Source organism: Anastrepha ludens, chromosome 5 (assembly GCF_028408465.1).
Source record: "Anastrepha ludens isolate Willacy chromosome 5, idAnaLude1.1, whole genome shotgun sequence".
Classification (NCBI taxonomy): Eukaryota; Metazoa; Arthropoda; class Insecta; order Diptera; family Tephritidae; genus Anastrepha; species Anastrepha ludens.
The window spans coordinates 59,680,534-59,698,781 of record NC_071501.1 but is presented as its reverse complement, the minus strand read 5'-3'; the positions used below and the strand labels follow the sequence as shown (position 1 = coordinate 59,698,781).

General features: G+C 34.9%; 1 protein-coding gene across 3 annotated transcripts in view; it reads right to left on the bottom strand.

The window, feature by feature from the left end:
• Positions 1 to 310: 310 nt before the first annotated feature.
• LOC128863638 (uncharacterized) overlaps positions 311 to 18,248 on the bottom strand; it is a 62,750-nt gene continuing 44,812 nt past the window's right edge. For 2 of the 3 annotated variants that reach the window (XM_054102890.1, XM_054102888.1), the window contains exons 2-5: positions 15,967 to 17,355; positions 4,383 to 4,535; positions 2,600 to 2,783; positions 311 to 1,253 (exon numbers count right to left, since the gene is read on the bottom strand). In XM_054102890.1, coding sequence (XP_053958865.1) covers positions 937 to 1,253; positions 2,600 to 2,783; positions 4,383 to 4,535; positions 15,967 to 16,557 — 1,245 coding nt within the window. In that variant the 5' untranslated portion in view covers positions 16,558 to 17,355 and the 3' untranslated portion in view covers positions 311 to 936. Of the gene's footprint in view, positions 1,254 to 2,599; positions 2,784 to 4,382; positions 4,536 to 15,966; positions 17,356 to 17,497; positions 17,587 to 18,248 lie in introns of those variants that run through there. The other variant, XM_054102889.1, reaches the window with a different exon arrangement.

The window sequence follows — 18,248 nt, the reverse complement described above, 5'->3', positions numbered from 1 at the left end:
TTTTTATGTTTTCTTGAATATGCTAATGAAACTTGTGTCGAAGATAATGGAATATTTTGACCCAGGTCCCTAATTTCGTGCAAAATTTTATATTAAACACAAACGTTAATTTAATGAGATAATTCTAAAACGGGGGTTTTTTGGGTAGGAAACTTTTTCGAATAGGTGTCTTAATAATACAGCAAAAGAAAATTCAAAAATCAACAACATGGGAAACAGGAGATTTAGTTTTCATTAGTTTTTAGTATGTTATTATTAAACCAAAAAATATTTTATTTTTTGTATGATAAATTTAAATGTTACATGTTTTTAAAGAAGATATTATTCTTTGAAGAAAAAATACGTTGATTTTAATTAAAAAAATTAAATAAACTTTTAACTAACAAAATTTTGAAATTAGTCTTAAAATATTAACACCTCAGAAAGCTTCCAATAGTATTTTATTTCTTAAACTTATCTTTTTCTTCGGCTATTTTCTTAAAGGTTTTAGAAACAATATTTCAATTAATTTTTATAACAAAGCATTTTCATTGATATGTGTGAAACCCACAATTTTCAAAATAATCTCCAATACATGACTAGAAATTACCCTTTCCTGCAAATATCTAATGTCAACAATCTGTTTTTTAATTAAAAAAATGTGAAAGAAAACTACATATTTTCTTGTACCATGGCACATGAATTTGTTTCTAAAATTAAGTAAATAAATAAAAAACAACTTTTTCTCATTGCAGCAGGGATTCTTACTTCATTTGGTTAAACTTTAATATTATATATGACAAATTTTAATTTAAGCCGAATACATACAAATATAAATACTTTACTTTTATTGTCTGACGCAGGCAAATAGTACATATAGAAGAGGGCTTGTTTATGTCTGTATGTATGAAATCAAAAATAAAATCATACACATACATATGTATGTTTTCATATTAATCATACAATCCGTGTTGCTTCCCTGCCAGTTTGTATCCTGATATCCACTTTCTCAGACTTCTCGATTAAGTTTATTTGAGCATCCTTATCTATTTTTTTAGCGATTTTATTCTGATGGCACATACAAATGGATTTCTTATTGCGTTCTCGTTGAAAATGTAGTTTTACGTAATTAATCGGTATTTCAACACATTCATCGGGTGTACCTTCCGCATCAATGAAGACGCCTCGAACTAATACAGAATTGGAACATTTTAGAGCAGCTAGTACGAGGAATGGTATAACATGCGTTAACCAGTAGCTTAGTATTTTATTATCTGCAACGAAAATAATTGTCATTGTAAATATTAAATTACATACATATGTCTGTAGGTATACGCACGTATTTTAATTTAATTGAATGAATTATAGGCATACTGGTTAATTTTAATAAGAAAAACAATGAACTATTTTTGAAAGAGGGCTTCATTTTGGTCAAGGCCTGTGAGCCACAGGAGGTAATTAAACTAATAATAGTCCGCATGAACAGTGGGGAGATGTAAACAACAAAGTAGGAAAACGAGGACATTTTAAATAATTAGAAAAAGTGAAGTCAATAATTTATGAAAGGTAATCATGGCTATAATGGGTAGCTAAATATTAACAAAAATGCGGGAACTGGATGGGGACTGGCAACATGTACAATAACTGGTGTGGTCCGACGAATACAATAGATCTTTAAGTTTGTTTTGGCCGATTCACGTAAAGGGGAATACTAAAGTCCTATTGGACATCATAACATTGCCTTTTCACCTGGTAAAATTACAATACACCAAATTTTGTATAGACCAGAGAAAAAAGGTAATGTTTTTGACGATTTTGAATTTGGTATCTGAAATATTAAAACGATTGTCAATAGCAATACCGCCAGCTCCTCATAACTTGGAAGGAACGAGTGTTCATTCAGGGTGACTATATAGAAACAAGATATTGCTTATATGTATATATTCTTGTATTATAATAATACTGAAGGCGAGTTGAACTTTCGATTACGTTAAAATTTTATTGAAAACCAAAGTTGACAAACATTTTCAAAAAAAATTTAAAATCTTAAGCGGGCGTGCAGAAAATTGACGTTTGTGTAATACTTTAATTACATTATTACAATACATTACATAAACATTAAAATAGGCAATATTGGTACCAAGGCGAATTTATTACAGGTGACAGCAAACACATATAAGTAAAACACTACATGTATTTGTTGTTGCGTTTGGTGCAAGCATCATGTCAAAATCAGCAAGCAAATGTAAACATACGAATGTAGACATACCAATACATACAAACAAAGCATATCACTTTGACGTAAGCCATACCTACGGCGAAAAATTCAGCTGGGTGAATGCTGTCACTTTATTAAATCCACCTTGATTGGTACATTGAAATGTATCTGAACAAGTATTGATTGACAGGGATTAAACCACTAATGTATTGAATTAGCCTTGATGGCGACAGCAGATAGCGAGACAGAGTACACTATCTGGGTGACTACAGACAGGGTTTAGGGTTACCATTACTTTGTGACTTTTATTTGACAGTCTAGTGGTCGAACTCAGAGGAGTTATTGTAAGAGATTTTTTTATTTACAAAATTGATTTAGTACATTTACAGGTACAATACTCACCTGGGTATAGGTATATGTCTAGAAGGTTCCAAATTCCTCGCCACGCATTTACAGCCCCGAAAAAAATTAAGAAATAGAACATGTCGCAAATGATCAATTTTAAGATACCGTCAATTTTTTTGCAAACGAAACGTATAATTGGTTTAATTACAAATGTGATGAATACAGTTGTGTAGCCAAGAATCTTTGAAAATAAAAAGACATTACTTTTAGTTTAAACTTTAAAATGTGCATATGACAAACAAGAGTGTTTACTCCTATGCACTCTAAGACTTTAGAAATCCGTTAGATATTCACCCCTATTGCGAATATCGACTGGCAGTAGAGAAACCACTATTGACCGATTATCGATTATCGATGCAGTTCTGAGGGCCGATCGCTCGATAAATCAGCGACTGTGAACAGTTTTCAGTGCTTTTTGTACTACTACAATTTCTGATAATACGTTCACATATAAGTAGATGATCTACGTTTTCGTGCTTAACTCCCAATCCGTAATTAAAAAGCGAGATTTCCCATACAAAATTTCTCCCCCAAAATCTGAGATTATAAAATAATCATAGATAATAATCATACTTTTTGACGAACAACCCTGTGTGTTCTGTAAAATAGATCATTATTTTTACGCGTGTAAAGAAAAACGTCAAAGTAAAAACTAAATAAAATGGATGCCGGTAAAGGAAACAAGTTTGTAGACATAATTCTTATAAAATGTTTGTTAAGTATTATTAACTATGCATTCATATAACATAAAAAAGCGTGTGTCTATAAACGTACGTTCTCTTATTACTTTTTATAAAATGTAATATCAAATTTCGAATGCGTATTGCTGCCATAATTTTTTCAAACTTCAGTAAACGTCGTTTACGGATTTCCTCCAACTGTTTATTATTACAAGCCAATTGCGCAATTAAATTAGCTATTTCATCTCCTTGTCTTTCCAAACAAACCAAAAATACCGAAATATTTCACCAAAATAATTCCTATGAAAAAAACCTTTCTCAACAGTATTGACAGCTGATTGTCTATTTTGAAGGTAATCTGCTATATGTGAACGGAGAGATTGATTTGGTTGATTTATTGGTAATTAATGCATATGTGAACGCACTTTTAGTTGCTGAAAGAAGCATTAAAGCATTAAAATAAAGGAAAAAATGAAGTTGTTTGTGTTTAAAATTGTAAAAGCTTAATGAAATTAAATTAAATGATATTGTGTAACACAGAACTAAAGTCGTAAGCAATAAAAAACAACCGCGTGCCTGGTCCAGCTGAGGCAGGTTTATCAAGTTTTAGGGAAAGGGATATGTAAATTATAAGCAAATGCGTGAACGCAGTTTTGGCAAACGAAAAGTTTTCGGAAGCCTGTACAAATACATATGCTAACTAAATGTTTTAAGCAACACTTGCAAATCACGTACATTTGTTCCATTTATTTAGTTTTTGTTAAAAAAATATTTATTTCAAAGTAATAAAATTAAAAATTTTAGTAAAGTTGTTTACAATTCAGACGACCATTCACAATAGATCAAATTTTTCTCGATCAAGTTACACAATACAAAAATATAATAAATCAATGCAATCGACAAGAGTCTATTCTACTGCTAGGCTTCATTCGTAATAACGGTGATTGTTGAACAAACAATTTTCTTGTTCCTAAGAATTTTCCAGAGCAATTAACTACGGAAAGGACAATTGAATGAACAACTAAAGAAAAGTATTAAAACGGCCAAAGCCCTTTTTTTAAATACTATGTCTAAACTATGATTTATAAATGTATATTTACCAATGAGCTCCAAGATGATTTTTTTCTGTCGAAAGGGTAAAATGTTATATCCATTATACCCCATACTCCTCTCCACACTATGACAACTAATGTCCCGATTACAAGAACGGAGAAAAGAGTATCTAGTACATATAAACCAGGCTGATGGAAACCCTAGAAAATATTAAAGCTTTATGTTAATTTAATAATTATTTGAAGATCAATTGTATGAGGAGAATTCAAAAATCTACAATGTTTATTTTTATAGAATACTAGCTGTACCCGGCGGGCGTTGCTACGACAACAACTAAAATAAATTTAAGAAAAATAACTCAGTACACAAATATTCAATTCCTTCTAAACCTTTTAATTGATTTTGTTTATTTCCAAAAAGTTGTGATCATTACGAAGTTTAGTTTCATTTCGATGTTTATTGAAGCGCTGTGGGATACAAAATATTTCTTGTTTTTCCATCCGAAAGGGTTGTCGCTATTTCAGATGGTTGCCAAAATGACCCTGCATCACCGGGCGCATTTATGAAAACCAGTCCACCGCTTTGTTCTGTGATTGCACGCATAATTCTGTCAAAAGCAATGCGTTGTTCTGGAATCAAGTGCGGAAGATTTGTTCTAACGAGTTTGTCAGAATCACGATCGAAAAGGTTGTTTGCGGGTCGGTTTGAAGCAGGCATTCCCAGTTGCACAAGTGCCTTGTTGGCGATTGTCAAACATATGTCTTCAATCACCTGGTGGCGAGTTACATCTTTGAACATGCCATATTCGTTTCCTCTATGTAAAAATACATGGTCATACTAATTTTTATGACAATCGGTTGAACGAGGCAGAAGTTGCTACTTTGCAGCGCCACCTAGTGGGCAGTGGCATCAGTGAGCATATTCTACAAACCTTCTCCGTGGAAAATTATATATATATAGCAATTTTTATAATACTTGGTCCAGTAGTTTTTGAGTTCATCGAGGACATACAGACAAACATTAATTTTTATATATAAAGAAGATTCAAATGTGGACCTAATTCTAAATTTAAAAGGCAAAACACAGGTAAAGAAAAGCAGGATGATCAATTTAAAGGTGTCGGATTTTAAATTGAAATAAATTGAAAATCCATATTGACCGGACAATTATATTTTGTTTTTGTATAGAACCATTCATGCCATTTATTTTTTAAAGATAATCCCTTTCAAATATTCCGTAATTCAGCCATCCGTTAACACCAATTTTGAATGATTCGCTGGAGGACTTCGGTCGGTATCTCGTGAATAACTTTAGTAAAGTTGGCTTCTAATGCCTCAATCGAAGCTGGTTTAACCACAAAGCATTTAGGCTTTACATACCCCCATAAATAAAAGTCCAAAGATGAGATATCATATGATCTTGGTGGCCAATCTATTGGTCCGAGACGAGAGATAAATTGCTCACCGAAACGACGATGCAGTAAATCCATTGTTTCACAGGCTGTATGGCAAGTAGCACCGTCTTGTTAGAACCAAATGTTTTGGAGATCACGGGGTTCAATACCCGGCATCAAAAAGTTGTTTATCATGGCGAGGTAGTGTTCGCCATTCACTTTTACATTGGCGCCAGCCTCGTCTTTGAAGAAATATGGTCCGATGATGCCTCCAGCCCACATGTCGCCAAAAATGGTCCTCATTGCTGTACACCATAAGTTGGCCTGAGTAAGCGATGAACACTTTTTTCACAGAGCATAGATGTTCGTAATAATTGTGTGATTTGCAAACGTTGTTGAGGCGTAATTGATCACCCTTTACACCTAAAGAATTTTGCATTTGCCACAAAAATTTTCTACATTCGAATATGACCAAATATTTTAAATTTTTGCCATAAAACTGCAACACTGTGAGGACAAATGCGTAAGTATACATACTATATATGTAAGTACCAGCGCAAAACTTTTAGTCGACCGGTGAGGCACTGTTGCGTCAAATACTTCCACTTTTATGTTAACAGTAAAAGTATAGTAAATATTTTTTGCTTCAACCCCCCCAATATGATATCAAAACGGCACTTTAGAGCTAGTTGAGGAGTTCCAGACAGGCACTTCAACCATTTCACCTACCCACCCCTATGAAAGTTTTAATAAAAAAATAATAATTTCTTCTACATATGAACTAAATGCAGTTTTAGATGTCATATAGGTATATATTATACATAGGTTAGGGTTGGGCTGGCTGAAAACCATCACATAGACCTATTGGTCCTTAGTGGTACCAGATGGAGCTAGACGTTTACCTTTCACTATAGTAGACATATTGAAATAAGTCTGCGTCTTTTGCGGGTCGAAGTAAACTCTCAAGCTCTAACCCCGAGATACATTCCAACTTCTCATATTGTAGAGCTCCTAAGCACTTCATTCGTGTTCTAGCTAATGTAGGACACATATGTACATAGAAAGTGTTTTAAAGTTTCCCTCTCTTCCAGTTCTTTTCAAAATCTGCAGCTATCATTGTTTGTAATTCCTATTTTGTATGCGTGTACCGCTAACAAATTGTTGCCTGCCAGTATATTTACGATACCTCTACTTTCTTTTCTAGATAGAGCTAGTACAAATCTCCCTCTTTTTCTATTATTGTTCGAAATTTCCTCTCTCAATTGCATTTCGGAGTCCTATAATGTATATTGGCCCTATAACTCATGCCTATTGAATTATGCTCGAATATTTTACAGGTAAATTCATCCGTTGTGCTAAGTCTTACGGCAGATTTACATGCTAGACATTCTGCCGCAAAGTCAATCAGTGGTAGGTTGAGTATTCTTTTAAGAGCGGCCGTTGGAGTAGTTCTCACCGCTCCTGTAGTGCAAAGTGCACCAAGACTTTGAATACTTTCCATAGGTATTTTGTATGTCGTTTTCCTTAGCACGGTCCACTACACTAAAGGACCGTAGAGTAATACTGGCTTTACTATAGCTGAATATAATATAATTATAGGAGGAGATAGACCCCATGTAACTCCTAGCATCCTTTTACATGGATATAGTGCGCACTGGCCTTTTTCTTCCTCTCTAATATTATAGGTATAATGTACTTCTATGATAGTTTGCTATTCAAAATTACACCCAGGTACTTCGTTGTCTTTCAGAGCTAGTTTTACGCCGATCAGCTTCGGGATCTTGTACTTTCTAGCGAAGAGTATTATATCCGTTTTATCAGAACACCACACTTATTGATTGAGTTTAGCTTCGTACCATTACGCTCTTATTATTCTATAACCTAAGAGGTTATTTATCCACGAATAAACAGCGGGTTCTGTATTTGTTAAATATAAACCTCTTAAAATAGCTTCTCTCGACACATTATTGAAAGTCCGCAAGGGCATCCTCAATAGAGGGATGACGGATATTGCAACCCCGTGGACTCTAGTAAACCACCGCAAGGACATCGCTACATAGGAACTATGGGTCTGACGAACCCATGGCGCCTGAGTCTGAGTGATGTATAAACAATTTCGCTCAAATGCCCAACATGTCGGCTAGTAAAATAAACGTCTGAAGGAAAACTGTGAACCCAGATGGAAACTGTAATCGAATACAGGCAGAGGTGTGGAAGGTACTCACATCCGCCTGATGTGAAAATGGTTACAACTGAAAGGAAACAAGCCTCGAACGAGCAGCGCCATGATCGGGATCGGTGTGGGAACCTTTTGACAATCCGAAAATAGTAACCCATCCAGCCTCTACTGTTTTGCAAGGTCAACCTGCAACCACAAAGGCTGAAAAATCACGACAACGCTTAACAATCGTAAAAATATTTGTAAAAAAGGACCTTAAAGCTAAAGAGTAGTACTTTGCGATGCCGTTGTGGAAAATTAAAAAAAAAACTTTACCTTGCTCAAAAAAAAATTTAAAAAATGGCCAAAATCTGCATTTTTTGACAATTTAACCTCAAATTGCCAAAAATCCTGACGTGCTGGAGCATTTTCAAGGTCATATTCGTTTTCAGCATAAAAAAAACCTTCAGGAAACACTCATAGCGGTTTTAAAAGCTGTAAAAAAGCGAGATTTTGCAGGCCTGTGTAATTGGAGCTTACACCCGAGCTTTTCCTCCTATTTTTGGTGTGCGTCTTCATGTTTTCTTACAAATGGAGGAATCTACAGTTTTATGTTGCCTCTAACAGCATATGGCTTTTTATTATGAACTCTTTCTTGACAGAAATACATTCGGAGGTTTGCCATTGTCTGCCTTTTTCTGTTATTTAGTGTTTTATTCCCGGGGATATGTGTACGTCGTGGAATTAAGTACGTCGTTCAATATTTTCTCTGGCTACTTAGAAGTTATTATGCCAAGCCATTGGGAAATGAAAAGGTTAAAAGATATCCATAATTTAAAGCGATTGTTTTTTATTCCAGCTCGATGGATGGGAGCGACAAAAGCTTATTGCTGTAACAGGGAAATAACTCCAATCGATCCTGTGAAGAATCAGGAAACTTTTTTTTCTGTAAGCTCCAATATTCTGTCAAAATGAAGTAATTTAAATTGTTTGTGATCATGGCATTCGTATAGCAAGCCACACTTGGTTATTCGGGAAATGACCGCGCGATGTCAACTTCGCAATGGTTTGCTGGAAGCCATTCCGGCAAAATAGTCCAGAATATACATACATATTTGTATTATAGAAATATATTTTTCAAAATATCATTGCAAAAATAATATATGTATGTTATACTCATTTGTGTATGCATAAGCATGTATAAGTACATACGCATTAATATGAGAGCGTTGATTTTAATTTTTTAACTTTTACAAAAAAATATACAATCAGAACCTGAAAAAAATATTTTTGTTACAGTATGTTTTTGCGAATGATTAAAATTAAGAAAACGTAACATTTAACCAAAATATATCGTCTCTTTTATGGCAAAAACATGAATGTGTGAAAATGAAAATGTTGGGAAATCAGTGTGAAACTTTTTTCTGCTTTAATTTATTTATGAAAAAATAGGAATCCTAAGGCTAATTAATTTAACCCATTAACTCAAAATTTTAAAGTATTTACATTTATGCTTCTGGCATATGTTTCCCATTAAAAATTTCATAATTTTTTATAGAAATATAAGTTTGAGGTGCGTACATCGGTTAGAAATAATTTGTTCAGTCTTGTTGAGTATCCTCTTTGATAGGCATCATAGTGTCTGCATTCGTCTAATATATATATGTATATACATATAATTTACGCGTACACCCTTTTTGGGTGTTTGGCCGAGCTCTTCTTTCTATTTGTGGCGTGCATCTTGATGTTGTTCCACAAATGGAGGGACCTAAAATTTCAGGCCGACTCCGAACGGCAAATATTTTTTGTGAGGAATTTCTTTAAGGCAGAAAAACACTCGGAGGTTTGCCATTGCCTGCCGAGGGGCGACCGACTTTTTCTTCATTTTGGTGTTTCAACGACATTCGAACCTACGTTCTCTCTGAATTCCGAATGGTAGTCACGCACACGTAGCCGAATGGTACGGCAGCCGCCTAAGAATATAACCATTTATTTCAAAATATTGTACGTAAAACCTTTAAATTTACCTTCCAAAACGAGAGGGGATCGCATTCACTTAATTCTTTTATATTTCGGATATTTCTGAATGCGGATATGCCTAAAACTTATGAGCTCTCGTGGGGTCGATTTCTGGCACCTGGAGACTACAATGCTAAACATCCTTACTGGGGCTCCCGAATAGCTAACAGCAAAGGCAGACAACTGTACAAAGCAATCATAAACTCGAACAACATACTTGACTTCTCCGGGTAAGCCTACATACTGGCCAACGGATCCCAGAAAAGTTCTTGACCTAATTGATATCGATATCACTAGAAGACTTCCCAGAAATATAGTTACAATTGATACTCACACAGACTTATCATCGGATCATTCTCCTGTGAGTTTCCTAGGTGTGGATCACCTGCAGTTTACCGATCCCCGTTTCATACTTATTTCGTCCAACAGTATAAAAAAAATCTATACTTGCTATTTAAAGTTGTTTGTCATAACAAAGATTACAAGAATAATTTAATAATGCTACTAATACAAAGTTGGTAATGGTAAATACTAATACTAGATGGAAGTCGTTAATAAGCGTAAATTGGGGGGAAAATGTTTTCTTGCACTGGTTAAGTATTAGAATGGTAATTATTAATGCTGGATAGAAGGAGTTATAAATGAGAATGAGAAAAAGTTTACTATAACGCTGGCTAAGTGTTCGAACAGTCATTCATGCTGGATGGATGCGTCTAAGCGGCACGGAGGCGTGTCATACGATAGCATGATGGTGGTGAATAATTTTATAAGTTTTTTATGACTTTTGTGCCCTTCATCAAATCTACACACACAAATTGCCGAATAAATATAAAATATGATATTTTTGTTATTTAACCAATTGAGTAAATTCGTATTCGGATCGATTAAACTGAGCTTCATATCATTATTCTATGGATTCAAGTAAAGACTTTTGTAAAATTGTCAAAATCTAGTACTATGGTAGAAATTGTTTTGTTACTTTTCATAAATTTTTTTTTATTAAATTTCAGTGTATACAACATTTGCAGTTTTTCCATCAGAGGCCAAAACATATAAACTTTCCTTATCTGTTACACGGGATAGAACTAAAAGTAATTGTCCATGTGTGAAACATGGACCGCCTTAAGTATTTGCCTTTGAGCTTTATTTATTGTCACTGTAAAGTATTATAATTTGACTTGGAACTTAATTCGTTTAAATTGAAATGGAAGATCCGTCGGTATTATCAGCAAAATGCGTTCTTAATTAGATTGGGGTGGTCACACAGATGAGTTCTCCTCGGTAGCATGCTGTTGTATTCAATCTTTCCCCATATACATATACTTATACATTGTATACCTGGTATACATAGTATACATACATATGTATATACATATGTTTAGTAAGTTTAGTTTAAAGCTTTAAGGTTAAAAAATGTCACGCGTTTTTAACCTGGCTTTTTTTTAACATGGCAACAGGTGGAATGTGAATACAACATCAAACCGAAATGAAAAGAAATACACCCAACAAGAATGCTGAGTTGAAGAGAAACAACATTGAAAACTAAGTGCTCTAAGTTTGGATTCGCTCCTCTACAAATACTTGTTCAGCAATTTTTGTTGAGACTTGGCTGAACGCTAACTTTGACTCGAATTTATATAATGTCATTTGAAATGGAATTGTTGAAAGTATGTGTTTCTCTGTAGGGGGTGTAGGTCTCACTGCAGTGCACCGTAAGCTAAAAGTTTCTTGTTCTTAAATGAGGACCCGATCCTTGATAAACTTTTTACTCTATTTGAGTAAAGAGACCATTTCGCTATGGCTCTTTATATTTGCTTGCCCCATACATCCCGCTTGAAATAATTATGATCTTTACAAATCACATACGGTAAAATTTATATATCAAGAGTGTGATATATATGTACATATATTCATAACGTCGGCTCAGTATTGAGAGATATGCAGGACACAGTTAAAAAAAAATGGAAGTCATTTGAGAGAATACAAAAGATAGAATACAGAAAAGAAAGTCGTCACTGGCAAATAATGAATATGAGATCAACCAATTACTTGTGCCAATAGAAACAAAATTTTCTGAACGACTGAAAGCTATGGATAGGGCTGAGCACGCTAGTAAAATGAGCGTAAATGACATAAAACAACATTGCACAGCAGTTGAAAATATCAAAGAGCAAACTGAAAAGGAAGTGAAGCACTTGACAATAATAAAAAGGATGGGGGGGGGAAATATAAGAAGAGCTAAAAAAATTGGCAATAATAATTAGACGATAGAACAAAAGGTCCACAAATCCTTCGCAGAAGTTTTAAAAGGCAATGTTTGATCAAATATTACTAAAGTAATACCCGAAATGAGAAAGAAGATTCCTCTGCTAATTAAACCGAAAAATAAGAAAAAAGGTGGAAACCCAAGAAGAATTAAATAAGAAAACAGATTCAAAAAATTTAAAAATTACTAACATAATAAGTAAAAAAATGGTGTACTACTTATTTAAAGTGAAGGAAGGGAAAAAATAAAAAAACAGTAGAAAGAATGATGAAGTAAAAGTTCCAAGCGCCATATCCTAGATTTGTAATTAGAAATATGAAATTTAAACATGAGAATGATGAACTTATAGAAAAAATTAGAAAACAAAATACAGTTGTAGAAAATGTTAAAGAATATGAAATGGAAAGAGAAAATACTCAGTTTTTCAATGCTATAATTGAATATGATTTTGAAACCTTCTCAAAAGTAATCATACGGCCTCTGACTGTAGAAACAAAGAAGTTTGCGCGTGTGTGGAAAATCACAGAATAAGCGAATGTCAAAAGTTCCGACAAAAAGGTATATAAATAGTGCTTCCTCTGATCACATATCGAGAACACCCCTGTCACTTGGGTGTGATATTTGATTCGATGCTTACTTTTCTAGGCATATAAATTTAATTATTGCCAAATCTTACGCCGTGCTTGCTTTTGTTAGGCGTTATGATTCCGATTTCTCCGCTCTCATACGCTGAAGCTTTTGTATACGGCGTTTGTGCGTTCCAAACTGGAGTATGCATCTTTAATTTGGACTCCGTATTATTCGTGCCGTGCTGCTAGAATTAAACGAATCCGGAAAGTATTCTTATATTTCGCGTGCGTAATTTACGCTTTTCGGATCCATCCCTACATATTATTGATCAACTTAAAATCGTTGCAAAGGTGGAGAATAATCCTATCTTTATCTTTCATTTTCGACTTAATCCGTGGTGCTGTTGACTGTCCGGTGCTTCTTGAGAAGATTTTCTTCATATTCCGGCCAGAGTTCTGCGTAGGCCGGAGTTCTTCTATGTTGGTCTTTCAAAATCCCTTTATGTTCGGAATGCTCCTATTTCTAGAACCTTGATTGAGTTTAATAAAATCTCTAAATTTGTTGAGATAGATTTTTTATCCTATTAAAGTCTTTGAATATTTATTATAAATAGTTTAATTGTACTTTCTTCTTTTTATAACCTATTAACCTTATAATATAAAAATCTATTATCTTCATTGGCTTAATAAATAAATAAATAAATAAAACAAATTGTACCAGAGCAAATGAAAAATTAAAGCTGGATCTGGACGAAAACCATTTAACACTTGACCGACAATGCCCCGTATACATAAAAAAATTTAATTCTAAAAAAAGATTGGCAATCAAATTCACTAAAAGGTTTATATATTAACATTCAAGGGTTGTTATATTGTATAATTTCGATGAGTTAGAATTGATAGCAGATAAGTGTAGCCCCGAGTTTATGGTTTTTTCATTAAGAGTTTCAACTGCATTAAATACGCTTCAAACACAACTAGACCTGGTGGGGTAATAATCTATGCTAAAAATTACTGGACATCACACAACCATCTTTTCTCACACGACCAACGTAGGCGCAGTACAAAGAAGCTCTTTCAATTGCTGGAACGCTTCCTCCTGTTCTTTGTGCCACACAAACGCGCAATTCTTCTTAATAACTTTTGCGAATCCTGGAACAAAATTACACAGTCCGAGGAAACTTCGCACTTCGTGCACATTGCTTGTCATTTCCAATCTTTACTGCTTTTATTTTCTCCTCGTCAATCTTGATGCCCTCGGTTGTCACTTTATGCCCAAGATACTTGACTTCTACTTTGATGCGATGCGCCGAAGGACTTCTTCCAAATTTTTCATATGGTCGATAAATTTTTACCCATGATGATGATGTCATCTAGATAGACCAAACACATTTTCCAGTGGAGTCCCCTCAGCACATGCTCCATCAGGCGCTCAAAGGCTACTGGTGCGTTACATAATCGAAAAGGCATCACAGAAAACTGCCAAAACCGATCTCCTATGCTGAAGGCTGTCTTCTCACGACCACTATTCTCAATTTCCACGTCCCAGTAACCACTTTTTAAATTAAGTGTGGAAAACTATTTTGCACCGGATAAAGTATTGAGAGTGTGGAACTTGGTGTCGAAGTGGAACTTGGCGAATTGGATTTGGATCTCCTGTATCTATTAGATGTTTCACGATAGCAGACTTTCCAAAATCGCTGTTGAATAGGTAGCCGTATTTCTCCAGCAATTTCTTAGCTTTTGACTTTTTAGGATCGACCATTTACGATTCCTCTTATCATCAAGTTGTTGCTTTTCTTCGGTTGGCTGCGTGGTATACTGCAATTGAGGGCTATATGTCTGGTTTTACCGCAGTTGTAATACTTTAAATACGAGCTTCTTCGTTCCAGAAAACGGCTCCCTTTTTACTTTCATCCATCGAGGAAGGCTTTTTAACATCAACCCGATATACTTTAAGCACTGGCTTACTCAAGAGAGCTGCTGCTTCCTGTGCAGTGTCAGTGCAAATGGCACTGTTTCAACTTACGCTCCCTTCGGTGTTGAGTATGCTTCCTGTTTTGGGTTCGGATCTCATATACCGCTTATTACTGCCTAACCTTTCATCTTCTCAACGAAGTCTGCTGTTTCTTTTGCATACGCCAAATGTGCCAATCGTTCAATCCAACCGTATTCCTTCAAGCCCTCATTTGCCTTATTTGTTGCCTATGGGTACTCCCGTAACGTCTTTCTATTGCTGCCAGCAGACTTTCATAGTTCCCCCGACCGACTTCTGGAGCTGTCTGCAGTACTTCGGCTGTGGAACCCTTGAGTGAGACAGGCAATGCGGCAACTTTGTCTGCAGTACTCCAGTGATTTGTTGTTGCTGCATATTTATCTTTGACGACAACTCGACTGACATTTGTGACATTCCGCTGATATTTGCGCCGATATTTCCGATGACATTTGGGACATTTTCGATTCCATTTGCAAAGACTGCGAAGACATCTGCGACAATGCAGCCATAGTCACTCTCATGTCTATGCCTGATAAAGGTCCTGTAGGTTCTATCTTCTCTTCCATTTTCCGGCAATTGCTCAGCTTCTGTCTGAAACACATCTTCGTCTACATGGGCGCCCCTCTCGCGCAGCCGTACTTGTAACTTTGCCTTATTTCCAGTAGTTAACAATCCACACTGTTCCAATTATTTCTTAAGCTGATGAGCTTTTAGTTCGCTCACGATTCTGTTCTTGGGACTTTATTCAACAATCTCACTTCTGACACGAATTCTTAAGAATTTTCTTACGTTAAAATTCAAATACATTTTTTACAATAGTCAAAAAGTTCTGGGACCAAGTTCTACCATCTTTATATAATATATTTGCGCTTATGTATATAGGTTAATCGGAATTTTGTGTGTTTGGCCGAGCTCCTCCTCGTTTTTGTGGCGTGCGTCTTGATGTTGTTCCACAAATGGAAGAATGGAATTAGGATTAAAATATACAAATAATATGTGAGTAATTGCGATGAAACCAAAAAACCAAAAAAAAAATATTATTTCTAACGAGTTTTTATAATTTAAGGAGAAAAGTTCCACCTCCATCACATCTTCCATATATAAAATTCCTATTTAATTCTGACTGAGGAATTAAAGACTTATTTGAATATACAACTGGACTGGTAGGTATGTACATATACCAACAAAATATAACATAGTGATAAAATCTGACAAATTTTACGAACTCACCGGTATTTTAAACATGGTGTCGACATCGAAATAGTCACTTTTATGATCCATTGCAACTGCATAAGGGGCAGCACTCAGATTTCGAACCGTGCGTGTTGCAACCAAAAACATCATACATATCAGTGTAACAGCGGCAATTATTATTAGTGAGTCTGCGCTGGTGAGCCAATCGCAAAGTATCCAAGAACCTCGCCACATATTCACACATACTATGCCAAATATAGCTGTGTAACTGCGTGATATTACATAATAGGTTAATCGGCGCTTATCAGGGTTGATGTAGCTTCGAAAATAAGATTGCGTAATTGTGAAGATAAAGTGCCCAAAACCGCCGATTAAAAAAGACATTAACGCGGAGAGTGGCATACTTCGTGGGAACAATAAGACTCCCATTAGTTCCCAGGTTCCGCGCCAATATGCGATTACGCAAGGTGCCACTATAGCACATGATAACGCTGCATCTAGTATTTCCAGAAATAACTCATGTAAGGTTTTAATTTTTTTGTTTGGATTTAAATCAAGGTTGTTATTTTTTTGTAGCGTCTTTTTGCTTCCAAATGACGGTACATTCGATTCGCCACTTAACATCATTAAAAAAGCGTAGGAGCCCACAAAAAACGCGCTGTTCTATATACGAATTTTTTCTTATATGATTTTGAATATTCAAAATCTGTTTTTCTAATTTTTACGCATATATGTATTTATATACATATGTATATTTTAATAAAATGAAAAAAACGTTTAATCATTCGACACTGCAACTAAAACGTTTTTCTTTTAATGATTTGTCTTATTTTCATGCATGCATGGATGCATATAACATATGTATATATTTTTTGACTTCGTGGAGCAAAAACAACATTCAAAACCCACAGCAACTTCTTTTTTGGTCAGCCTTTAAAATTCTTTCAGGTCACTAAATGTTGCAGTTGCAGTGTTACCGATCAAATTCCGAAATATGAACTGGTCTCAGCTCATTGTTAGAAGTATTGCTGTCATCGGTGAGATTGTATTTTTATATTGAAACACAAAAGCTTTCTTAAACAATTGTTTTATTATGCCTAATGATTACTAGACACATAATCACTGTGTATGTACCAACATTTATTTATTATTTGTCAGCTTTATATCCCATTCCGTAGAGATAAGTTTTTAGCATGTACATACATATTAGTTTACAATGCTTTAATAAAAGTTCTTCAACAATTTGTACAGTAATCTTTAAAGAGAAAAATCCGATTGCTTTTGATAAAGTTATATACGTATATGTACGTTTTAACTCCGTATCTTTTTCACATCCACGCATGCTATTTGTTTTATGCACATTTTTGGGTAGAAGTATGTTTGCAGCCTTTACCTCGCTGTTTGTTATTGTTGTAATCTGGTAATCTGAAAATAGTGAAACAGTCATATTTAATTGCTTATTTCAAAATTACAGAATATAAAAGCTATCGATATGCACAATTTCGTTAAACTTGTGGTAGAGATCAGCATGTCTTTTGATATCAATTAAAATGTATAAAAGCGTTACTTCTAATGGAGTAGCTTCCGGGTCGAAATCCAGCCATTCTCTGACGGGGTTACGACAAAAAAAGGATTCGTGAAAATGTACGATTCGTTCTAAACAAGCTTCTGTAATACAGTATTTCTACCTTTTCGTTACCTGAGCTGATATGAAAGTTTATTTCGCTTAATAGAAACCATTCCGTTGTGCTTTCATTCAGGCATACATACACATGTGAATGTTTATATCTACTATATAAATAAAATATAATTAATACTTTTATGCCCGCTAGTATTACTGTGCACAATATTGGTACAACTTTATTCAAATAACGGCTGTATGCAACAGCATACAGGAATCGAGGTATATGGTAGTTGTATAGACAAAAATATACATACATATTACCAAAAGACTCAGAATGATGAAGGAGGTTGTTTTGCCTATACCTTACTTACGGATTAAACGCGACGCGCGAAACTATAGAGCTTGTTTGTAGGTGAATACTCATGACAATTATGTATTTACTAACAAATATCCGGCGTACTTTGCTGGGAGAGGAGCAACATCTCAATGGCCGTCGCAATACTTGGCTCCTCGGTATGTAATAAACACCAATTGAAATTCCGTTTTTAATAATTTTTGTCTGTCTCAGGTGATGCTGGATACGCTCTAAAACCTTATTTAATGACGGCGTTCATAAACTCTGAGGAAGGGTCTCCACAAAGGGCATACAACAAACAACATGCTAAAGCGAGAAGTACCATTGAGAGAACAATTG